Source organism: Schistocerca gregaria, chromosome 8, assembly GCF_023897955.1.
Source record: "Schistocerca gregaria isolate iqSchGreg1 chromosome 8, iqSchGreg1.2, whole genome shotgun sequence".
Lineage (NCBI taxonomy): Eukaryota > Metazoa > Arthropoda > Insecta > Orthoptera > Acrididae > Schistocerca > Schistocerca gregaria.
This window is the reverse complement of record NC_064927.1, coordinates 221,129,232-221,156,431: the sequence shown is the minus strand read 5'-3', so window position 1 is coordinate 221,156,431 and position 27,200 is coordinate 221,129,232. Positions and strand designations below refer to the sequence as shown.

Sequence of the window (27,200 nt, the reverse complement as noted above, 5' to 3'; positions counted from 1 at the left end):
ACTGAATCTGTAGCTCATGAAATGGTCCCACATACCAAGACTTACCACTCGGTTGTGTGCATGCTCACACATATTCAAAACATTTATGTGCCACGCTCTTCCCATTACATGACACAACTATTTTTTATTCATAAAGGCTTGGCCACATGTTCTCATGTGACACTACATACAGACGTAGTCATAACCACCCTACTGTCACTACTTGCAGGACTATACCAAGTTTTGAAATGCAATACAAAAACATTGCAATTTCTGGAAAACAAACAATAGTGTCAGTGAACCAGCTAAACAGGCGTGGACTTTAGCAGACTTGGCACAAGTCAGTCTGTGCCCCGCTGCCTCTTGTGCACCCATTTCTCAGTTTCCAAGTGGGTGTGAATCTCTACAATTTTGTACCACATGACATATCCATCACGTTAAGTGACACCAATCTCATGATCACCGTTACCTATACAAACACGCAGTTGAGTTCAAGCACTGTCACATACAGTTTTGTGTACACCACTCCTGTCCCACCAGAAGCTGACACGGCAGGATACACCTCCCGTGTTTCCGCAGATGGTACTCTTGCTGTCACTGCCCCACCTCTGCAGGTTCTGCAATTTCTCCTGTGGATGCAGCAGTGCAAGGCAATGCTGCCAACATGCCTCCCTCTTCAGATACCACCACTGAGTGAACAACAATTAAAGACAACACTGAAACTACATCCATATCTGCTAGTGCTGCTGGCAGCAACCGGTTAGTCACACAGCCAATGTCATGCTTTGGGCGTGCCCTGCACACTCTGGTGCACCTTCCTGACTACAATGTGTCTTCCATCACATCCAATGTCACACAGCTACTTACATTACTTCTGACAGACAACACCGTGCTACAGACTCTCCTCATGTGCTCTGCACTGTGAGGGGTGGGGCTGGGGTGGGGGGGGGGGGGGGGGGGGGGGTGGAAGGGCACTCTGAACATCTCTGCCCCATCAGGTAGTGAGAGTTAGTATGCTCATAATGATTACACAAGTTATGTATATTGTGCTTACCAATAAACAGTGTGAAAATTGTATTACTTCTGTTCAAAGTTTATACACTGCCAAAGAAATTGGTATGCCTCCCTAATATCATGTATGGCCCTCACGAGCACGAATAAATGCCGCAACACGACTTGATGTAGAATCAGCTAATGTCTAAAGTAGTGCTGGAGAGAACTGACACCATGAATCCTACAGGGCTGTCCATAAATCAATAAGAGTATGAGGGAGTGGAAATCTCTTCTGCACAGCATGTTGCAAGGTGTCACAGATATGCTCAATAATGTTCAAGTCTGAGGAGTTTAGTGGCCAGTGAAAGTGTTTAAACTCAGAAGAGTGTCCTAGAGCCTCTATGTAGCAATTCTGGACATGTAGGGTATCGCACTGCCCTGCTGGAATTGCCCAAATCTGTCACAATCCACAATGGACATGAATGGAAGCAGGTGATCAGACAGGATGCTTACGCACATGTCACCTGTCAGAGTCATGTATAGATGTATGAGGGGTGCCATATCACTGCAACTGCACATGCCCTGCACCATTACAGAGCCTCCACCAGCTTGAACAGTCCCCTGCTGACATACAGGATCCATGGATTCATGAGGTTGTCTCCATACCTGTACATGTCCATCTGCTTGATACAATTTGAAATGAGACTTGTCTGACCAGGCAGCATGTTTCCAGTTATCAGCAGTCCAATGTCAGTGTTGACAGGCCCAGGTGATGTGTAAAGCTTTGTGTTGTGCACTCATGAAGGGTACACGAGTGTGCCCTCAGCTCCGAAAGCCCATATCGATGATGTTTCATCGAGTGGTTCACACACTGCACACTGACACTTGTTGATGGCCCAGCACTGAAATATGAAGCAGTTTGTGGGAGGGTTGCACTTCTGTCATGTTTAGTGGTTCTCTTCAGTCATCATTGATCCCATTCTTGTAGGGTCTCCTTCTGGTTGCAGCAGAAATTTGATGTTATACCAGATTCCTGATATTCACTGTATACTCATGAAGTGGTTATAAGGGAAATTCACACGTCTTTGCTACCCTTGAGATGCCATGTCCCACCACTCATGCGCTGTCTCTAACACCACGTTCAAACTCAGTTAAATCTTGATAACATGCCATTGTTACAACAGTAACCAACAACTGCAACAGACATTTGTCTTATACAGGTGTTGCCTACCACAGCCGCTGTATTCTGCCTGTTTACAAATCTCTGTGTTTGAATACAAGTACCTATACCAGTTTCTTTGGTGTTTTAGTGTATTTGTCAATGGTGTTATACCATTTACTGTACAGAACTGTATATACCATGTTTTCTCGAAATTTAGTGAGAGTCCATTAGCAGAGAACCACTTAATAATTATCCGAAAGACATTATTTACAATTTCCTCAGTTAAGTCTTGTCTGTTTTGTATAATTACTGTACATGTATATCAGCAAAAAGAACTAGCTTTGCATCTTCAGAAATATAGAGTGGCAAGTCATTAATATATATTAGCAATGCTTGATTCAAGACTAAATCCTTTGGAATACCATTCTTGACACTTCCCCATTTAGAGGACTCTCCTGATTTTTGAGACTATATGTACTGTAAATTTCAGCCTTCTGCATTTTTCAGTTAAAAATGAATTAAAATATTTGTGCACTGTCTCACTCATACCACAGTACTTTAGCTTATCTTGAAGAATTTTATCATTTAGTCAAAAGCCTTCGAGGGAGCACAAAAATCTCAAGAAGTAATGTTCAGTTATTCAGAACATTTAATATTTGATTTGTGAAAACATGTATAGCATTTCATACTGGAAAGCTTTTCTGAAAACCAAATTGTCTACATCTGCATCTACATCTACATCAATACCCCGCAAGCCACCTGACGGTGTGTGGCGGAGGGTACCCTGAGTACCTCTATCAGTTCTCCCTTCTATTCCAGTCTCGTATTGTTCGTGGAAAGAAGGATTATCGGTATGCTTCTGTGTGGGCTCTAATCTCTCTGATTTTATCCTCATGGTCTCTTCACAAGATATACGTAGGAGGGAGCAATATACTGCTTGACTCTTCGGTGAAGGTATGTTCTCGAAACTTTAACAAAAGCCCGTACCGAGCTACTGAGCATCTCTCCTGCAGAGTCTTCCACTGGAGTTTATCTGTCATCTCCGTAACGCATTCGCGATTACTAAATGATCCTGTAACAAAGCGCGCTGCTCTCTGTTGGATCTTCTCTATCTCTTCTATCAACCCTATCTGGTACGGATCCCACACTGCTGAGCAGTATTCAAGCAGTGGGCAAACAAGTGTACTGTAACCTACTTCCTTTGTTTTCGGATTGCATTTCCTTAGGATTCTTCCAATGAGTCTCAGTCTGGCATCTGCTTTACCGACGATCAACTTTATATGATCATTCCATTTTAAATCACTCCTAATGCGTACTCCCAGATAATTTATGGAATTAACTGCTTCCAGTTGCTGACCTGCTATTTTGTAGCTAAATGATAAGGGATCTATCTTTCTATGTATTCACAGCACATTACACTTGTCTACATTGAGATTCAATTGCCATTCTGTGCACCATGCGTCGATTCGCTGCAGATCCTCCTGCATTTCAGTACAATTTTCCATTGTTGCAACCTCTCGATACACCACAGCATCATCTGCAAAAAGCCTCAGTGAACTTCCAATGTCATCCGCCAGGTCATTTATGTATATTGTGAATAGCAACGGTCCTATGACACTCCCCTGCGGCACATCTGAAATCACTCTTACTTCGGAAGACTTCTCTCCATTGAGAATGACATGCTGCGTTCTGTTATCTAGGGACTCCTCAATCCAATCACACAATTGGTCTGATAGTATCCCATCAGGACCAGTGGCCTTCCCTCTTTTGAGTGATTTTAATTGTTTCTCTATCCCTATATCGTCTGTTTCGATATCTACCATTTTGTCAACTGTGTGACAATCTAGAGAAGGAACTACAGTGGAGTCTTCCTCTGTGAAATAGCTTTGGAAAAAGACATTTAGTATTTCGGCCTTTAGTCTGTCATCCTCTGTTTCAGTACCATTTTGGTCACAGAGTGTCTGGACATTTTGTTTTGATCCACCTACCGCTTTGACATAGGACCAAAATTTCTTAGGATTTTCTGCCAAGTCAGTACATAGAGCTTTACTTTCGAATTCATTGAACGCCTCTCACATAGCCCTCCTCACACTACATTTCGCTTTGTGTAATTTTTGTTTGTCTGCAAGGCTTTGGCTATGTTTATGTTTGCTGTGAAGTTCCCTTTGCTTCCGCAGCAGTTTCCTAATTCGGTTGTTGTACCACGGTGGCTCTTTTCCATCTCTTACGATCTTCCAGATTGAGCTTCTGTTAAGTTTGGAAGGTAGGAGACGAGATACTGGCAGAAGTAAAGCTGTGAGTATCGGGCGTGAGTCGTGCTTCAGTAGCTCAGTTGGTAGAGCACTTGCCCGCAAAAGGCAAAGGTCCCGAGTTTGAGTCTCGGTCGGGCTCACAGTTTTAATCTGCCAGGAACTTTCTTACGATCTTGCTTGGCACATACTCATGTAACGCATATTGTACGATGGTTTTGAACTTTGTCCACTGATCCTCAACACTATCTGTGCTTGAGACAAAACTTTTGTGTTGAGACGTCAGGTACTCTGAAATCTGCCTTTTGTCACTTTTGCTAAACAGAAAAATCTTCCTACTTTTTTTAATATTTCTATTTACGGCTGAAATCATCGATGAAGTAACCGCTTTATGATAGCTGATTCCCTGTTCTGCATTAACTGATTCAAATAGTTCGGGTCTGTTTGTCACCAGAAGGTCTAATATGTTATCGCCACGAGTCGGTTCTCTGTTTAACTGCTCAAGGTAGTTTTCAGATAAAGCACTTAAAAATATTTCACTGGATTCTTTGTCCCTGCCACCCGTTATGAACGTTTGAGTCTCCCAGTCTATATCCGGCAAATTAAAATCTCCACCCAGAACTATAACATGGTGGGGAAATCTACTCGAAATATTTTCCAAATTATTCTTCAGGTGCTGAGACACAACAGCTGCTGAGCTCGGGGGCCTATAGAGACATCCAATTACCATGTCTTAGCCTGCTTTAACCGTGACCTTTACCCAATTCATTTCACAATTTGGATCTCCGTCAATTTCCTTCGATACTATTGCACTTCTTATCGCTATAAACACACCTCCCCCTTCACTGTCCAGCCTGTCTCTGTGATATACATTCCAATCTGAGTTTAGGATTTCATTACTGTTTACGTCTGGTTTCAGGCAACTTTCTGTCCCTAGTACTATATGGGCGTTGTGACCGTTTATTAATGAGAGCAGTTCTGGGACCTTTCTATAGACGCTCCTGCAGTTTACTATTAGCACATTAATATTGTTATTCCCTGATGCATTTTGCCTACTCCTACCTTGCCGCATCTCAGGAGGCATCTTGTCGGGCCTAGGGAGGGAATTCTCTAACCTAAAAAACCCCCATGTGCACTCCACACGTACTCCGCTACCCTTGCAGCCACTTCCGGCGTGTAGTGCACTCCTGACCTATTCAGGGGGACCCTACATTTCTCCACCCGATAGCAGAGGTCGAGAAATTTGCACCCCAGCCCTCCGCAGAATCGTCGGAGCCTCTGGTTTTAAGCTTTCCACTCGGCTCCAAACCAGATGACCGCGATCGGTTCTGGGAACAATATTACAAATAGTTAGCTCTGATTCCACCCCGCGAGTGAGGCTTTCCGCCTTCACCAATTCCGCCAACCACCTGTACGAACTGAGGATGACCTCTGAACCCAGACGGCAGGAGTCATTGGTGCCGACATGATAAACAATTTGCAGTCGCATGCACCCAGTGCTCTCTATCGTCGCCGGTAGGGCCTCCTCCACATCTCGGATGAGACCCCCCGGCAAGCAGACAGAGTGAACACTGGTCTTCTTCCCCGACCTTTCCGCTATTTCCGTAAGGGACTCCATCACCCGCCTAACGTTGGAGCTCCCAGTAACTAATAAACCCCTCCCCCCGTGTGCCTGCTCGGACCTTGCTGAAGGAGCAGCCACATGTCCACTCACAGGCAGAGCGGGCGATGCCACACGGCCAGCCTCCACATTTACTCTGCCTCGTGCGCCGCGAACACCGCAGAACCCACCACTCCCCGTGGGGAGAGGGTGGCCCAACCGCGCCCGGTACCCGCGAAGATGTCTCGACAGCAGGGACAGTGGGCGAAGCATGTAACACCTGGGGTGTACCTTGCGATGCACCAGACTCCCCACTGCCGCTACACTCTGTGGCAGCAGCCTGAAGATGGCTGACCTCGGCCATCAACACACTCAGCTGTTCGCGAAGAGTGGCCCGCTCCTCCTGCGTCCATACACAGCAGTCACACATCCTATCCATCCTAAGGAATCAATTTACTGAAGAGACTTAATCAACTTTTAACTAGACTGCTAATTCACTAAAGGCGGCTGATTATTGACTAAACTGTGATTGCTAACCACTTCTTGTAGAAAACAATGAAAATAGCACTACCTGTCTCTGACCTGTATTGAAAACAAACACTAGCACTACTGGCACTAAGGTTGACTAAACGGACTCTCACTGTATTCAAAACAAACACGAAATCTATGGAACACTATTAATAGCACTCGACAATTAAAGCTTCCTAAAAGCAAAAACACACAGAAGAAGAAGTGACAAGTAAGAAAAATACAGTTAATACTTAAAATAACGTAGCTCGCTGCACAGCAGACGTGAAGCAGACTGCGGTTAGGGCGACACTATTGTCATTTTGCGAGTACTTCGTTTTTACAAATGTGTGCAGCTACTCTTGAACACATTACTTTTTCAAGATTTTTGAATAAAGCTTTCAGAAATGGGATTAGGCCATAGTTGTCAGCATCAGACTTGTCCCCCTTTTTATGTAATGGTTTTAACAACAAGATGTTTCAGCCTTTCCGTTAAAATACCCCGTTTCAGTGAGAATCATAATTATCTGCTGGGAAAAAGCTTTAACTACTCTGTTAGAACTGCCATCAATTCCATGCAAGCTTTTACTTTTGAGTGAATTCATTATTTTCCTAAATTTCAGTAGAAGGATTGAAATGAACTTCAGTTTTATCTAATAGCATAGATATTACCTCTTCCATATACAACCTTGCATTTTCTAATGACCAGCTGGATACTATTTCTCTGCAACACCTAAGAAATGAGTAATCATCGAGTTATTATTAAAAGTATTTTCTACTTCTGACTTTTTCTTAACTTTGTCATCCTTTGCTATCAGTTGCCCTGTTTCCCTTTTAACAATGTTCCAAATTGTTTTAATTTATTTATCAAAGGTGCTAATCAGCAGTAGTTTTTATAGTGTTTGACTGTTTCTAGATCATAACTCCTTCTAGTTATAGGATATATTTTCCTTTTCTGTTCACAACACATTTTATCCCTTTAGTAAGGAGTGGCTTTTTAGATGATTTCTTATGATTATGTTTCACTGTTATGTTAAGGAAACTGTTTTCAAATATACTCATGAAGGTATCATGAAAAAGGTTAAATTTTAAATCAGCATGAGGTTCCCTGTACATCTCATCACAGTCTAATTGTTGCAAGCTTTCCCTAAATTATGTAGTTCTTAAATTGTTAATTCAGTGCACTATTTTGGAGGACTGTTTTGCATTACTGGATGTAGCTACATTATATACTGTAACTAACTGTTCATCATGATCAGAAGGCCCTTCTTAACAGGAAAAGTTTTTATTTGATTAAATATATCTTTGTCCATAAAAATATTATTAGTGTGCTGCTTTCCTGTACTACCCTAGTAGGAAAATCGATAACTGGTGTCAGATTGAGAGAACCAAGTAATACTTCAAGGCCATTATTTCTCTCAGGCTGTTTCAGAATATTTGCGGTACATTGAAATCCCTGCAAACAATAATTTGCTCCTCTCTGGCTGACAGGTAGCACAGCAAAGGATCCAAGTTTTTCAGAAATAGCTGATTATTTTTCTAGTGGGGACCTATACACATCTACAATTATAAAAGTGCCAATATCTATGTTGCTGTACACAGCATTTTTTAGCTTCTAAATTTTTCACATTGTGATAAATTTTAACAGATATGGAAATTTTAACATATATGTAAATTTTAACATATGGCAATTCCTCCTCTCTCCATAATGTCTCTACTTACATGTACTGAAAGCTTATAGCTGCCCATGAAGTATTACAAACTTAATACTCTATGATTTCAACTTCTTCTTACATACATTATGGAAGATGCTATATAAAAAAGTTTTTTATGAATAATAAGTACAAGTTAATTTATCGCAGAACTCAAAAAGTGCATCAATTGTAATGTATTGCTGCTACACATATGTAAAGAATACAGCTGAAAAGAAGGAACATTAAGTTTGATACTTCTGCTTAAGCAATATGGAGAAGAAAAGTTCATTATTTTAAAATCTAGACAATATTGTCAAGAAAGAAGAGATACCACATCCTGTCCATAAAAGATGTCGGAATAATTTTCCTCATGCACACACACACACACACACACACACACACACACACACACACACACAAAAGTTGCACAAGGACTTCGTAAGAAAACACAAGAAAACAGTACACACCTTTAATGACAGACATGGGTTCCACAAAATGACTCTGGAATCAACTGTAATGAATTTTGCAACATACGTCTAACTTTCTGAGGGCAGTCACACCATTGTATCATCACCATTACCACAATACTGGATAAATTACAGTACAGTGGTGCCTGTGTACCATAGTACCTGTATAAAATTGTAATTTTTGCCTTTTATTTGAATCCCACAAGAGTTTTGACCTTGCACAGATAGAAGTATTAACATTGTGAGAATAAAATTTTGCAGAATTGTTAGAAGGCACATATAGTAAAGCGCTTATTTGCTATTTCAAGAGAAAACTTTCTGATGTATGTGAATGTAATACATTAATGTGATAGTGATAAGAAGAATCCCAGAAAAGACCAGTAATTAAAGAATATAATAATCAAAATAGGTGTAAGTACTACAGGCAATGACATTTATGAAAATAGTCATCTTTAGAATATGGGAATAAAAATTCGGTTGATAATATCAACTGAGTCATACCTGACACATTTATATTCACCTCTACAACTCTTTTGGAAGCCTATTCTTAATACTTTTACTAAAATAGTTTTTCTTTCTTTTGTACAGGTAATTTCACTTGTTAGAATAGTGTATTACATGTAGTGGGCGATGCATAGCCATTTGTATTGTTTTTTACATACCAGCTGTAGATAGAAACCATCCTGTCAGCAAACTACTCATTTACACTGTAATAAGTAGTATCTCGTAGTAGATATAGGCATCACTGATAGAATTTTACTATGGATGTGAATAATATTTCTGAAAAACCAGGTGAAATAACACAGTCTGGTGCAGTTAAAGTAGCAGCAATTTTTTTAATGAATCACTGATGGAAGCTTCAGTGACACAAGAAGGCACTGAAAGTAGGACAAATAATAATCATGTTTTAAACTCAGAACAAATAATAAACAATGATTTGTCAAAAATAGATCATACAATGATAACTTAAATAAATGACTGCCTGGATCGATGCCCACAAATACATCCTTGCGCAGTAGTTTTTGATTTACTTTAGTCAAATATCTTTCTTAGTCTGCAAATATTGGAATAGGAAATTCCCATTGAAAAAGAACAACAGAAAAGAGTATGAAATTCTTTCTTTCCAACGTCTACGGGGTTGTGGGAGGGAGCGGGGAGGGGGGGGGGGGGGTCGTGGCAGTCTTAACTTACAATATCTAGAGCAGGTTAAACAAATATTGTCTAAGCAGTTGAAACAAATGTCAAGTAGCTTTGATCAGAAATTTTTGAATTTAAAAACAGAATTTTTCCAGTTAAAAAAATAGAATTTTCTAGTTTTGAGGAGAAGTTGCAACACAAGCGCAATGAAAAATTTTTGAAACTTTTAATTGAACAGAGGAAAAACACTCACTGCTTAGATGAGCTTACCTTAAAACAAAATATTTTGCAGATAGGACATGATAGCTGAGGAAAGGTGTTATCTGTGGTTAAAACTAGCATGTTGGATTTTTCAGCCCATATGGTGACTCACTAAATACATAAGTACATAAAATATCAGAGAATATGAGACTTCTTAAATTACAACAGAAACACATCAGTAATGACACACAAAAATTAAATAGTTGTACTGAATTTGGGTAATTTGACAGTGATACTACACTTGCAGAGAAGGTGGTAGAGCAATATCACACTCATTTTGTGGAAGTGGAAAGGATAGTAATTGAGATGGAGGATAAGATTGTTAACAGACTTGATACTGATTTAAAGAATGCTATTCAACAAGTACATAATGAAATAGGCATGGGAAGCTTGGGTTCCAATGAACCATTTGTCATTAATAACCAAAGGACGAATGGTAAAACAGCAAATAAATAAAACAAGAGATTTTCACTTAGTATTATGCATAACGCAAGTGAAGGACAGTATGGGGCATATGAGCAGTAACTATACCACATAAACGTGACAATACATCCTGCTAGTAGATGATCTAGATTGATAAAAGCCTACTGAAACATAGCTGAAACATAGTGCCATGTATTTTCTACAGAGACAAAGAAGGTACATTCCATAGTATTCATTAGATCTTTTTGAGATATTCTACTAAATATTAGAATGAACAGCAGATTCACTATGTAATAGGATATACAGAAGAGGTTGCTTTGCTGTGGGCTGCAGATATAGCTAAGCATTAGGAAACCTATGGTCAATTTTAGCAGGCTTTTCTTGCTAAGTTTTGGTCATCTGGAGTACAAGAATGACTCACCGAGAACCATTTAATAATAAGTAAGGGCGATTAAGGAAGGATTTGGAAAAATATCGGAATACGACTCGTTATTGGCACAAAACCTATTTCGCATTTAGATGTTCAAAAAATTTAAAGGGTAGATTACCTCTACACATAAAGGAGAAATTAGTCTCTCTACCACAAAATGATTTGGAGTATTTTTCTGTCTGTGGTTGATGCCATTGACCTCATTTATAAAGGGGAATATAAGCAAATATGAAACACAGATCAACACTAGTTTTAATAGTAGTGCTATGGCAGGTCATAGCCATAATACTAACCACCAACAAGGGTTGCTACAGCCAGTAACACTAGACAATAGACTCAATAACCATAATTTTAAAGCAAATGGAAACACGCAGAAAAGGGGATGGAATAGATATGAACCTGGTCCCCACAACACGTAAGGTAATGGTAATAACCGAAACAGCAAAATTGATATAGTACAGCCTATAATGAGGATCTACACAGTAGCAGTGACTGTCAGGGAAACTCAGTCACATGAACCCTGTCTCGGGTAATAGCATTAAACAAGGAGAATCAACATTCCACAGTAATCAAAACAATAATTGGTGTTCTCACGAGCATCAAATTCAAATAGTTGAGATGGTTAATAGCAATGAGAGTATTCTGATGCCATCAGTAGATCCATCAGTAGATCCAGATCCTCTGGATTTAAAGGGGGTGCAGTCAGTGACTATTCATGTTTTGAGGTATGATGAGGAACATGGTTTAAGAGAGGAGTTACGTTCCTATGAGACAAAGAAGGATGAAGAGGAAGTGGTACAAGTAATAATATGCACAAATGTAGGCAATGTACCAGAACATAAAATTCTGGATACAGGTGCATGTTTAAACATTTTGTACAAGTGTTTGATTGACATAATAACAAAGGATGTTCATGTACAAAATTTCCCTACATAGAACTGCAAAATTCAACAGCCATAGGAAACAATACACAAAATGTCAGGCTGCAAGCATGCATGCACTTCTATTACCTTATATTACTATGATCAAATGCAATTTTCTTCTGGTCCAGAAATTAATATAAATTGTATTCAAGTGATGGAGTTTCTGAGACAGTCTAAAGGAAACCACGATGTGGGTTTTGGTAAATGCTGCTTGCAGGTGGATAAAGAGATTATATCAGTTAATCTGGTCATAATGAAGGAAAATTATACTCAAAATAGCAATAAAATAAATTTTCTTCTTATCTATCCTGAAATATTTTTAATAAATGAGCAATGCAGTGTGGAGGGATTGGATATCTTGGTACCACATGTTATCAGTGAAAAGGTTGGAGAGTCTAGTTATTTAAAGAAGGCAGAAATAAATCAGTCATGTAAAATACTCATACATTAAGAACAGGTGTTAAAAAACGGGTATTATAAAAATCATAGTTACACAATGGATCTATATTCACATTAAAAATTTCTGTCATAATTATTAACCAATCCCTTGGACAAAGAAAGAGGCGGTGAATAAGGAAATAGAAGGAATGTTAAGTTGGCAAGTGACAGAACCTTCAAATTCTCCATATTGTAGCCCACTTTTGGATATCAGTAAGGCAACTGGTACTATTTGATTAGTATTTTATGCATGATCCATTAATAAAATCATCGTTCCTATATGGACAAAATCTGAAAATATCAATGATCAACCCTTAAAATTTCATGGTGTTAAGTATTTAACTCCTGGGATCTGTCCTATTCATATTGGCAGGTGTTATTGGATCCAAAACATAGTAAATACATTGCATTTGTATGTTCTGACCGTATTACCATTATTGTGTATTCCTTTTTGTTCTCAGTGTTTGTATGGATGTCTTTATAGCAGCATTGGATGCTGTATTGAGACCAGGGCTGCATAACAGAATCACCCTGTATGTTGGTGATATATTGATCACAATGAGCTCGGAACATTTAGATTTGTTAGAGCAAGTACTTAAGAAATTTCTTGTATGTGGCATTGTGGTTAATTTACAAAAGTTATAAATTTGGAAGAGAAAAAATAAAATTTTTGGGTCACATTATCTCTCTCACAGGTAGATAACCTGATCCCGGGAAGATTTGGGGCTATCAAACACTTTTCTACACTACAGAACAGAAAACAGTTTAAGGCTTTTTAAGACTGATTTCATTCTTTAGGTAGTTTGTACCTAACAGTTGTTAAATAGTGAGCCACTCCTGAACCTGCTAAGAAAAAATAATACATGGTTATGGACTGAAGACAGCCAAAGATACTGCCAGGCCAAAGACAAAACAAATGGAAATATTTTACATTATCCAAACATGACACAAGATTTTTGTTTAAGCATAGATGAATTGTTTCAGGGTCTCAGTGCTTGTCTGTTTCAAATTTGAGAGATAGCTGGAAAGAGCATGAGCTGTGTAATTAATTTTGCTAGCTGAACATTCACCAAGTGTGACAGATCATACTCAGCTACTGAACTCAAAGTATTAGCCATAGTGTGAATACTATTGTGACCACCAACCTTTATCTCTTTTGTTGACTTGCAAGGTGTAACACAAGTGAATTTCTCATTGGTTGTAATTTTTGCATGAATTCAGTTTTCAAATAATACAAATAAAACAGGAACAAAACATTGTAGCTGATGCACTTTGTAAACTCCCACAAGGATTAAATGATTTTACAGAACTAAATGAACAGACCTCAGACTTTAGAATTATATTAATACAAGACGAAAATTGTAGACTCTACTACTGTAGAACTAAATGATCAGATCTCAGATTTTCGAATTTTATTAATACAAGACGAAAATTGTCGACCCTGTTACTTAAAACTGTGTCAAGAAATGGGCAATTTACAAGAAAAGGATCTGAAGTGGAGAAAGGTAAAGGAGAAACTGAATAATGAGGAAGATGGAAGTCTAGGGTAAGTATTACATAATGTGCAAAGGTGTGCTATTTTATTGGCCAATGCTGGAACTGAACTTTTGGTACATCTGTGTAACTGAAGATTATGCAGCTGATTTTATTTTGCATTTACATACAAATGAGCAAGATGTGATGAAATTAGAAACAACTTTTTAATCACTTCAAGATAGAAGCCCTAGTGGGTACCAGTCTTCAGGAACTGGAAAGAAAGCCCTTTGCAAGTCTGACAGCTAGCCAACCAATATTCAAAAGCAAGTTAAAAGAATTTCTGAATGACAACTCCTAATCAGTAGATGAATTTTTAGATACATTCCACATCATTACAAAATGTCATATTTATGATCTGTGGAACAAGTATTAATGTATGTATTTATGTATTGGTTCTGTGAAAGGTGCATCACACATTGGAAGACTATGAAATAAGGTGACAATAGTGAATTCGCATAACATTTAAATATATTCAGGCTTTGTTCATCAGCAAAATTGACAAGGATGTGGTTGGCAGAGATGAACATTCCCAGAACATCTGTGCATTGCAGGATGAAGAAAAACGTTACTGTTCAGCTTGATGCAGCAGCATCAGTGAATTGAAACATCACATGGTTCATGTGAACAATTACTTGCAGCCTTTTCAACATTGGCAGCTTTTGTAACATTGTGATGATAGATAAATGTGATGTGTATCTTAATTATTGGTCTCAAAGTGTTTACATCTTGATAAAAGACAATCCTCATTAGTATGAAGACATTAACCAACACCTGTGCGAGCAGGTGCATATGGCATTGAATCCAATTTTGTGCCCAGAATGCACTGGGAAAGTTTGAAATATGTAAGAAGTATGTAAGAACATATGTTTCTGTCTTATTCCATTCTTATATGTATCTTTTTCTGTTAAATACAATTCCTGATAGCACTAGCGAACCGATATAAGTTCTTGTTTGCCTTTCATGCTGCTTCTTGTTTGAGTATAATAACATTAAACATTTCCAATTGTGGCTTCTGGTCCATCCTGTATGTGCTTAAAAATGCAAATAACTCTTTGTTCTCATTGAATTTGATCTATGTGGTAGAGATATGGAAAATCAGCAACAAAAACCAGCCAAAAGCATTACTAACACTGGAGAAAAAAAGCTGTCATAATTACTTATTGGGTGTGCTTATCGTTATAAATTTATATGTACTGAAAATAGTACTGCATGCAGAAGCAATGGATCCCAACTTAAGCTGAGACTTGTAAACCAGTACAGTAGTAAACAAAAATCAAAATACAATGCAAATAGCTGCAGAATGGCATTGTGTGAAAAAATGCACTTCATGCTGGGCTCAAGCTAGACAGTGGCCTACCTAATAATCACACAGCCCTTTCTATCGCCAAATAAAAACACCATCTTAAAATAATACATTTTGTTCTCTGCATGGGTCCTTCGTCTTCTTGAAAAATAAACAGAAATGTTATTGTCTGTCAGTATTTCAGGCTCACAGTATTATGTTACTAACAAGCATTTAATGAATAATTCTGAAGCAGCTTCTTACATATTGACAAATTTAAAGTGTATTAAAATGTAAAATTTATTGTTATATTCAAAACTTTGGTTTATTAATTGTAAACAACAATACTCTTATCTGATGTATTCAGAAGAATAACTTGTGTCCTAAAACACTGTTGTTCTAGAGATTGGATGGATTTGGAAGGGAGGAGGGAGAGGGTTCATGTCCCACCCTGGAAATGATAGTAGAGTACATTAATAAGCTGTATACCAACATTGTATCCGAATTGAAAAGTAAAAGTAGATTTTGAAGCAGAATATAACACAGCAAGTGGAAATAATAATGTTTACAAAATGTAATGACTACAGAGAAAAATAGAGAAATTAGTGGAGGAGAAGGATAAAAATAAATAAATTAATTAAAATAAATCAGAACAGCGCAAACATCTATGGAAGAAGTGTGAAAGTGTGCAGGCATTGAAAGTAATTCTGGTTTAGCCAAGAGGGATGATAAGATGAGAGAACATGTTGGAGAGAAAGTTCCAATTTCTAACATTCAGAGATGTAGGTTCTTGGTCGCAGCTCTCCATACTACTCTATCCTGTGCAAGCTTCTTAATCTCCCAATACCTTTTGCTCCCCAAATAGCAAAACTCCTTTTCAACTTTAAGTGTCTCATTTCCTAATCTAATTCCCTCACCATCACCCGACTTAATTTGACTACATTCCATTATCCTCATTTTGCTTTTGTTGATGTTCATCTTCTATCCTCCTTTCAAGACACTGTCCATTCCGTTCAACTGTTCTTCCATGTCCTTTGCTGTCTCTGACAGAATTAGAATGTCATAGGTGAACCTCAGAGTTTTTATTTTTTCTCCATGGATTTTAATACCTACTCTGAATTTTTCTTTTGTTTCCTTTATTGCTTGCCCAATATACAGATTGAATAACATCGGGGATAGGATACAACCCTGTCTCACTCCCTTCCCAACCACTGCTTCCCTTTCATGTTCCTTGACTCTTATAACTGCTATCTGGTTTCTGTGCAAATTGTAAATAGCCTTTTGCTCCCTGTATTTTACCCCTGCCACCTTCAGAATTTGAAAGAGAGTATTCCAATCAGCATTGTCAAAAGCTTCCTCTAAGTCTACAAATGCTAGAAACGTAGGTTTGCCTTTCCTTAATCTTTCTTCTAAGGTAAGTCGTAAGGTCAGTATTGCCTCACGTGTTCCAACATTTCTACGAACTCCAAACTGATCTTCCCCGAGGCTGGCTTCTATCAGTTTTTCCATTCGTCTGTAAAGAATTCGCGTTAGTATTTTGCAGCTGTGACTTATTAAACTGGTAGTTTGGTAATTTTCAAATCTGTCAACATCTGCTTTCTTTGGGATTGGAATTATTATATTCTTCTTGAAGTCTGAGGGTATTTTGCCTGTCTCATACATCTTGCTCACCAGCTGGTAGAGTTTTGTCATGACTGGCTCTCCCAAGGCCGTCAGTAGTTCTAATGGAATGTTGTCTACTCCGGGGGCCTTGTTTCGACTCAGGTCTTACAGTGCTCTGTCAAACTCTTCACGCAGTATGATATCTCCCATTTCATCTTCATCTACATCCTCTTCCATTTCCATAATATTGTCCTCAAGTACAGCACCCTTGTATAGACCCTCTATACACTCCTTCCACTTTCCTGCTTTCCCTTCTTTGCTTAGAACTGGGTTTCCATCTGAGCTCTTGATATTCATACAAGTGGTCCTCTTCTCTCAAAAGGTCTCTTTAATTTTCCTGTAGGCAGTATCTATCTTACCCCTAGTGAGATAAGCCTCTACATCCTTACATTTGTCCTCTAGCCATCCCTGCTTAGCCATTTTGCACTTCCTGTCGATCTCATTTTTGAGACATTTGTATTCCTTTTTGCCTGCTTCATTTACTGCATTTTTATATTTTCTCCTTTCATCAATTAAATTCAATATTTCTTCTGTTACCCAAGGATTTCTACTTGCCTTCGTCGTTTTACCTACTTGATACTCTGCTGCCTTCACTAATTCATCCCTCAGAGCTACCCATTCTTCTTCTACTGTACTTCTTTCCCCCATTCCTGTCAATTGTTCCCTTATGCTCTCCTTTAAACTCTGTACAACCTCTGGTTCTTTCAGTTTATCCAGGTCCCATTTCCTTAAAGTCCCACCTTTTTGCAGTTTGTTCAGTTTTAATCTACAGTTCATAACCAATAGATTGCGGTCATCTGCACCTGGAAATGTCTTACAATTTAAAACCTGGTTCCTAAATCTCTGTCTTACCATTATATAATTGTTCTGATACCTTCTAGTATCTCCAGTGTTCTTCCACGTATACAACCTACTTTCATGATTCTTAAACCAAGTATTAGCTATGATTAAGTTATGCTCTGCCCAAAATTCTACCAGGCGGCTTCCTCTTTCATTTCTTTGCCCCAATCCATATTCACCTACTATGTTTCCTTCTCTTCCTTTTCCTACTCTTGAATTCCAGTCACCCATGACTATTAAATTTTTGTCTCCCTTCACTACCTGAATAATTTCTTTTATCTCATCATACATTTCATCAATTTCTTCGTCATCTGCAGAGCTAGTTGGCATATAAACTTGTACTACTGTAGTAGGCGAGGGCTTCGTGTCTATCTTGGCCACAATAATGCATTTACTATGCTGTTTGTAGTAGCTTACACGTTCTCCTATTTTTTTATTCAGTATTAAACCTACTCCTGCATTACCCACTTTTGACTTTGTATTTATAACCCTGTATTCACCTGACCAAAAGTCTTGTTCCTCCTGCCACCAAACTTCACTAGTTCCCGCTATATCTAACTTTAACCTATCCATTTCCCTTTTTAAATTTTCTAACCTATCTGCCCGATTAAGGGATCTGACATTCCACGCTCCGATCCGTAGAACGCCAGTTTTCTTTCTCCTGATAACAATGTTCTCTTGAGTAGTCCCCGCCCGGAGATCCAAATGGGGGACTATTTTACCTCCGGAATATTTTACCAAAGAGGACGCCATCATCATTTAATCATACAGTAAAGCTGCCTGCCCTTGGGAAAAATTACGGCCATAGTTTCCCCTTGCTTTGAGCCATTCATAGTGCCAGAACAGCAAGGCCATTTTGTTTAGTGTTGTAGTTGCACCTATGGTATGGCTATCTGTATCATTGAGGCACGCAAGCCTCCCCACCAACGGCAAGGACCATGGTTCATGGGGGGGGGGGGGGGGGGGGGCTCAACATATACTTCAGCCAAACATCCCTCTTGACCTCACTTTTCACAAATTTTTATCCTTACACCTATGTCTGTGCCTTGCCAGTCCACTTTTCCTTCCCTTGTTCCCAGACAACCAGTGTCATTCTCCTTCCTACTTGTTAACTTCAAAATTTCCTTTTCACCTTACTTTGATACTCTTGATCTTCTAATGTCCCTATGCAGTTTATTTTTAGGGGGCTCTACCACATACAACTCCATTACTTAGTCTGTGTACTAAACAGTTGTATTTTCTTATGTTTTTTTCCACATTTGATCTACGATTAGAAATTAACACAAAAATTATTTGTGTTTCTTTTCCCATGGTGCTTCATTAAAGTGAAACTGAAATTAAGTTTTCAAAATCAGCCACTAATACCACAAGAGACTAGCTTACTGATGTGTCATTGAAAGTATTTCATTGTTTTCCGAAGAGGCCGCAGAATGATAATTTTAATTAATTTTACATAATATTTTCTGTTCAGTCAGGAAATTTGTGATGAGAAAGGAGCAGGCAACAAGACAATGTGCTCAGCATGCAATAACGCTTGTACCTACACACGACTTTATGAGTCCTGTCTATACAGTCGGGTCAGCTACGTTTTTGATTCTCCTGCAGCAGTTGCCTTTTCCATATTCATGGCCTTCTGGGGTAAGCATTTATTACATTTAAAATTATATATATCTCAGTTTGTAAATTAAGATAAGCATTAATCAACTGCAAGAAACTACTTCTTTTGGCAATGTAGTCAACTGTAATTAGAGATAATGCACTATACTCCAGTCTGCTTTTGTTCTACAATACTACTTTTATTGCTACCCAGTTTTCGGCTACAAGGCCATCTTCGGACCTGAAGATGGCCTTGTAAGCCGAAAACCAGTCAACAATAAAAGTAATAGTGTAGAACAAAAGCAAACTGGTGCTTTTCATTTCTTATAATGTTGTTCTACCAAGAACTAATGGAAGATTCTGTTAACATACTCTACTCCGTTGGAAATTAATATCTGACAGAAATGTCTGTAATCAGATTACCTTTGCACCAAAGTACTGAATCCCCTACTCAACACCAGGCATTAAATGTAGAATACAGGAGAAACTATTTCTGTTCTCGTCTTGCCGCTGTCTATAATACATTTTAGCTAAAAATGGTGATTATTATTTGGCGCAATTATAGTAAAGAGAAACAATTCTAAAATCATTTAATAGTCCCCAGTTTCATACTTATTTATCTGCTATATGCACAATTCTTAATGATCTCTGTTATGAAATAAATATGTTATTGAATTTAGCTTGGTTGCCCTGTAACTTAATTGTAAGAATTTTGTCTACAGGTCAGATTAATGAAGAAAATGTCTGACTACTACATAAACCTTTTGTCACATTACTTGATCTATAATTAACACATATTGATGTAAATGTTCTTCTGTTGAGTGTCAGTATCTCCCCTTATGCTAAAACTCAAATCTAGTATTCTTAAAATATTTTGTATAGTATTCTACATGTCTATATTTCATTACACCAGATTTTAATGCCTTAAGAATCTGATAATTGATCATAGATATCAAAGAAACATTAAGAATTTTGTGGATAACTTGAGATCTCATTATGTCTCTCCTGCAGATAATGGATTATCAGATTAAGATCCACAACTATTCACAGTGCATATCTTCGTAGCATAGATCAGAAACACTTAAAATGGTGAGGTCAACTAATGACAAAAAATGTAAGGGTTAGTAGAAAGCCTAAAAATGTTGATTTGGTCTGATGCTTACAATGAACTTAATGCCAGGACTTCATTCAAGAAATTTCTTTCTATTTATGAAAATAGTTTTGCCAATAAAAAATATAAGACAATGAAGAAATTAAAGATTTACAAGTAAGGATATTTTTCCAGAGTGGAAATGGGATATTTACAAAGTAGACAGAATGAGTAAAATTGCAGAAATAGTTCCGTATTGCTAGCACTGCTGTGACCTGTTTTCAGTATTTAAAAAAAAAAAAAAAAAAAAAAAAAGAGGAAAATGCACATCTTGTTTGAAATAAACATATCAGCTGATAAAATCAGAATCAAAGTGGAATATTGTTTCAATAAACAATGAGACATGTAAAAGAAGATGTTAAACCTAGACCTGATGCAAGTATCATAAAAGACAGTTCACATGCATCATATATATTTCTTAATTATTACTTTTTTTTAAAAATTAGATGATTAACTTGGTGATAATATTCCATAAGAGGAAGCTACACAGTACACTTCCCAAGCACTACTGAAAAAATTACGATACAGTAAAATTTTCGATACCGGAAGCTGCACAGTACACTTCCCAAGTGCTGTTCAGTGATACACTAAAATTTTCCATACCAGTCCCTTCCTACACAATTTCTTCAAGCCACTCCAAAACAAGTTGCCAATGTTTACATCACTTCTAAATCTTATCAAGATCTGACTGAACATTTTTACAGTTTCCTTCATGCAGTACTTCATTACAGACAACTGCATTATCTGCAAAAAGTATAAAATTACTATTACTATTGCCTCCATGGTCATTAATATACAACATGAACAGCAAGGTTCCCAGCACTCTTCCCTGGGGCACAACCAAAGTTACCTCTACATGTGACAATGACTCTCCATCTGAGATAACCTGCTATGTTCTCTCTACCAAGAAATCCTCAATCCAGTTTCAAATTTAGCTTGCTGCACTATATGATCATATTTTTGATGCTAAGAGTAGGTGTGATACTGAGTCAAATGCTTTTCAGAAATCAGGAAATACTGCATCTACCTGACCACCTTGATCCAAAGCTTTCAATATGTCAGGTGAGAAAAGTGTGAGTTGTGTTTCACTTGATGGGCTGAAGTTTTGGGCCGCTCCTATAATCAAAGCTTCTGCAAGGCCATTGTACAGGAGAGTGAGATTCTGAGAACATTCACATTTTTGGTCATCTTGTGAACTCTAAAATGTCTGTGGTTCCTTTCTGTGGATTGAGTGGGCATATGTCGTGTCCTCAAGGTATTTATGGGATTCTTTGCATCTCTGAAGTGGTACCACTTTCAACTGCTGACCTGATGAAACATGTATAAATGCGTTTGAAGCTATTGATGTGTTATGTTAATGTGATGATATATATGATGTATACTGTTGTAGATTGATGTTTTTTGAATCATTGCTGGTTGGTATGGAGGAGGTCATTCTGTTTGAAGTACCTCATTATGTTTGAGGTCAGAATATGTTCCAAGACTATACAACAAATCAGTGTCAAGTGTATTGGATGATTATGCTGTGGATCACTTCTGCACTCCTTCGTGTAAATTAGTGTGACCTATGCTTCCTTCCAGCAGCTGGGCTCAGTTATTTGTCCAAGGGATCTATGATAGATTATAATTAGAAGAGGGAAAGGTAAACGCACGTGCATGCACATGTGGATGTTGGCATGTTGTGCAACTATTGTATGGAATCAACGCTGTGAGGTGGATTGCCAACCAGACACGGCACAACAAGAAAATGAACTATTTTGTTTGAATATGCTCATGATTACACCTTGAAACCCATAAATTTTGTACTTTTGTTGCTGATAATTTGTGTGCTACTGAGTCAAATGGTCTATGGAAGTCAAGTAACACTGCTTCTACCTGAATGCCTTGCTCTTTAGCTCTTAAAATGTCTCATGGGAAAAGCATGAACTACAATTGGTATGACTGATATTTCAGTAATTCATGCTGGTTGACATTCTGTTTGACATACCTCATTGTCTTTGAGCCCACAATATATTTCAAGATCTGCAACCGATGAATGTTAGTGATAGTGATGGAAGATAGTTTCATAGGTCACTTCTGTTCTCATTTGTGTAAATGGGCATGACTTGTGCTTTACTCCAAGCACTGGGCACAGTGTTTTGTTTGAAGGATGTACTACATATTACAGTTAAAAAGGGATGTAACTCAGTTTTCATATTTTACACAGAACCTGACAGGAATTACATGGGACTCTGAGGCCTTGTTCAAGCAACTGCAGCTGTTTCTCAACACTGCTCACATTAGCGTCTATTCACCCACCTTTTATTTCAAGTTCCTCACTGAGTTGTGACACTCCTGCCTACTGCTGACTAAACATTTGAATCTTTCTACTTGTATTAGTCAACCATTGTATTTTGGTAATCATTGTTATTGCAGCCACTCCATGCTTGCTGATACCAGATTCGTTGTGGACATTGTCAAAGAGGATAGGTCTCTTTGCTGCTATTAAATCTAACACATTTTCATCATAAGCCAAGGCGCTTATCTTTAGGTCAACACAATGCTCATAATACACTGAAATGAGTTTCCTATTAGTTTATCCACATGTTGATTTCTTTTTAACTTGTTATGCAGCTGACTGGACCTAAGTAATTTATAGAGTATTTCATTTAGCATGAAAAACAGTGTCACCAAAGCACTTAAATTCAAATGGTTCATCCACATGGACACTCATAATGCTAGCATAGGGTGGTGCTACACATAAAAGGCTTACTAAATCTAACATAAATACAAAATTCACTCATGCCATGCATAAAGAAAGTCTGAACAAAGCATTTAAACTGAACTGGTTATTTTGTATTTATACTTGTATTTCCATCATAAATGTGGCTAGTGTCATGCATAGAAGACATACTAAACCTAACATAATTACAAAATGCATCATGTGCCATCAATGAAAAAATAGGGTTTTGGCCTGGAAAAATTCATTGATTAACATTCTGATCTGTGGCGCTGAAAATGTGATAACTAAGGGTCCACCAGAGTCAAAAAGCAGACTGTTCAAAGTGACCAGGAAAGGTCAAAAGACACTGCTGCAGTTGAACTGTTAAATGTAGGAAAACCTAGCTCTGTGCCAGAAAGCTGCCTATTTATTTATTTATTTATTGTTTATTTATTTCATTCGTGTTCTGTAGACCCATTAGCGATAAATCGCTTGGGTATAGAATGTGTCATTTACAAGGATTTGGGACATTTGTTTATAATAATAGGTTGACCAATGAATAATACATTACATAGAAAAAATGTTTACAAGAATTTTTTTTGTAAAAAGTAGCAAATTACATTGAACAGGCTTACAATAGATCAAAATCAATTCACATATTCTCATACATAAATTTGTCCAGTGAATAAATGGTTTTATTTAAAAGATGCTGTTGAAGTTGATCTTTAAAATTAGGTGGATCAGTAACTGACATTTTTATTGCCTGAGGGAGAACATTAAATATTTTTATGCAAGAGTAGTGTACTCTTTTTTGCACCATACTTAGATTCTTTTGCTCAAGATGTAGATCATTTTTTACACTAGTGTCATAGTTATGATACATGCTGTTTATTTCAAAAAGGGAATGGTTTTTACACAAGAAACACATGAGAGAGAAAATATACTGAGATGCTGATGTGAGTATTCTCAGTTCTTGGAAGAGTTTCCTGCAGGAATGTCTGCAATTGACACCACACAGAAACCTAATAACTCTTTTCTGGGCTACGAGGATTTTGTTTGCCTTTGGCTGGTTTCCCCATAATATAATTCCATAGACCATCAGGTCATGAAAATAACCAAAATAGGCAGCTTTCAAAGTATTTAAGTCACTGAAAGCAGCAATCGTACGAATAGTGTAAATTGCTGAGCTTTTTTTTTTTATATAGGTAAGGAATGTCTAAGGACCAGTTTAGATTGCTATTAACAAGTAGATCCAGGAAATTTGTTGACTTCACCCTTGCTAAATTCCTATCATTGTATTTAACATTAATCTCACCTTCGATATTTTGGCTTGTATGGAATTAAATCAATTCAGTTTTTTCAAAGTTTAGTAATAATCCATTAGAGGTAAACCAGATAAAGGTCTCCTGAAAAATTGCATTTACAGTGATTTCAAGATTAGTATTTTTTGAATTGTCTACCAGAATTGTCGTGTCATTGGCAAACAGAGTAAATTTTATCTTAGCCCTTGTACACATTGGAAGGTCATTTATGAATATAAGGAAAAGTAGAGGACCCAGAATAGAGCCCTGTTGGACTCCACAGTTTATTGTGCTCCAAGAAGAGGCCACTGGTTCCCCATTAGTGTCATTTACCATGACTTTCTGTTTCCGGTCTTTTAATTAGGAGGCAAGCCACATCCCTGCTTCTCCAGTTAACCCATAAAATTCTGTCTTTCTCAGAAAAATCTCATGGTTCATGCAGTCGAATGCCTTAGAAAGGTCACAAAAAATTCCAGTTGGAGACATTTTACTATTGATTGATTCAAGAATTGCATTGGCAAAAGAATATATTGGAGCTACTGTTGAGATTGTTTTCTGGAAACCGAATTGACTTTTATTGAGATTATTGTATTTACTAAAATGCTCAAGAGTTCCTTCTGTGCACAAGTTTCTCGAGAGTCTTGGAGAAACCAGATAAGAGTAAAATAGGACAATAATTGGTTACTTCGTTTCTGTCACTCTTCTTGTACAATGGTTTCACCACTGCATATTTAAGTCTATCAAGGACAATTCCTAGTCTCAGTGATTCATTAAAGATGTGGCACAGGACTTCACAAATGAAAATGTGTGTGTGTTTCAACACTTTGATGGAAATACCATCAATACCAGTTGAGTTTTTGTTTTTCATGGTCCTTATTATGTTATTAATTTCCTCAATAGTGATAGGAGGCATGCCAATCTGGGGTGTTGCACTAAGTCCACTTCTTTGTAAAATGTTCAGAGCCTCATTTATAGAACCATTACACCCTCTTTTATTCGCTGCAGTCAAAATATGCTTGTTGAATATTTTTGCAACATTTCAACATTTATCAATGATATTCCCATTATGTCTAACTTCAATATTTGAGTAACTAACAGTTTCTCTTTTAATAATACCCCAGATGGTTTTCATTTTGTTTCCAGAATTATCTATTTCTGATTTGATGAACATACTCTTTGTCTTTATCAGAACTTCACTTAAGATCTTGCAGTTCCTTTTATAATGAGCTCTTATTTCAGGATCATTTGTATTTCTGAGAGAAACATATAGCAGTCTTTTACTCCTACCTGATGTTTTTATTCCTGTTGTGAGCCACTGTTCGCTGGTATGGCTCTGGTACTGTCAAACTAATTGCTTCAAAGCAACATAAATCTGACTTCCTAAAAAGTTTGCTCAAGGTCATCGGTGTAGTGTTTAGGCCCAATCTTATAGCACATACGTTCAACCAAGCTGTAAAGCTCTTGCTACACCAATTCAAGATCACTAGCACACCAAAAAGGCTGCCTGCCTTGCCTGTGGATGTCAGAAACTCATGGGAACCAGTCTCAGTAGTGGGGGAAGACATTTGTATCACCTAGGATGCCTCCTGCAGCAAGAGTACCTTGGAGAGTGTCCAGATGACTAACTTCTAAAAGATCATCATTATCTAGAGCAGGTTGTGTGATCATGAATCTTCATATGGGAGAGCTTTCACCCCCCTCTCCTCTTCGAGAGGAGAGCGTTAGGGTGAAAATGCCAAATACAGCTCCAGGGCATCAAATGTTGGACTGTGGCGATGAGCAGTGGTGGCATGCAGTGGTGCTGGTTGAGTAGCAAGTGGGTGACTGGCAGGTCTGTGGCACAGCTGACAGCCATTGTGATGAGAACTGGGTGTCATTGTGGCAGGTGTCGAGGGCATCTGGTCACTGCCGGTGCCTGGGATGGTGCAGTGATGTAGTATGATAGAGGCGAGCAGCCTCTGCATGAGTCAACCCTGGTGGCCGTGCCAAGGTTGGTGCTGGAGTGAATCGGTACAGGCGGCATGCTTTGTGAGGTGGTGCATGGTGGCTGCCCGGAGGATGGTGCCCCAGGTAGCATGGCCAAAGGCACACCATGTGAGGTGCAAAATGGCTTGGTCTGAAACTTGAAAAAGGAGGCACCATGTGGCACAGCTTTGGGCTCTGAAGCACATCGGCAGCACGTGGAGATACTATGTTGCACAGCTGGTGTGAGGTCACCCAGGCATGTAGGACGTGTATGGCAATGTTCTGTGTGGCTCGCACATTTGATGTAGTAGGTGCTGAAGTGCACTGGCAGTGGCTACTGCTGATTTTGTTCTCTGACGAAAGCCCTAGTAAAACACTGGCAAGGGAGCGGGCTATAACATTTGTCCTGGCATGCTGTATGGTGTGTGTGGCACTGGGGCAGAGGCTGCAGGTCTGCTGGCATCACAGGCGCTCGAGTGGCATTGGTGGCGGAAAGAGTGGTGCCTGTAATTGTGTCAGGTGATGGTGGCAAGGCTTCAGTCTCTGCATTGAGCTCTGTGTCAGGTGTACATTTTCTGTGTCAAGATCTGCATACTGAGTACCAGCCGTAAGAAGTAAAATAAAGGTGAGGGATGTGGCTGTGTCTGTGTCCCAGGCACCAGTCAGCACTTCAGTGGCAAAGCTGTGTCAGGGTTGTCAACATAGGTGGTTTCATCAGCAGTGTCAGCAGTCGACAGTGAGACCCCAACTTCTAGCAGCAAATATCCATCGTGCAGTGTGAACGCATACTCTGATTTGAGTCTCAACAGAATTCGGTCATTGCTGAGACCTAGTAGTCTATATGAAAGCTGAGGGCGTGCGAGTGGCTGAAACAGCCTGTGACAATGTTCCTCTGATGCTGGAT

At 38.4% G+C, this 27,200-nt stretch overlaps 1 protein-coding gene across 3 annotated transcripts in view; it reads left to right on the top strand.

Moving 5' to 3' along the window:
• Positions 1–27,200, top strand: part of LOC126284207 (anoctamin-5-like) — a 333,989-nt gene that overhangs the window by 156,818 nt on the left and 149,971 nt on the right. For all 3 annotated transcript variants that reach the window (XM_049982972.1, XM_049982973.1, XM_049982974.1), the window contains one exon: positions 19,055–19,221. In XM_049982972.1, coding sequence (XP_049838929.1) covers positions 19,055–19,221 — 167 coding nt within the window. The remainder of the gene's footprint in view (positions 1–19,054; positions 19,222–27,200) is intronic.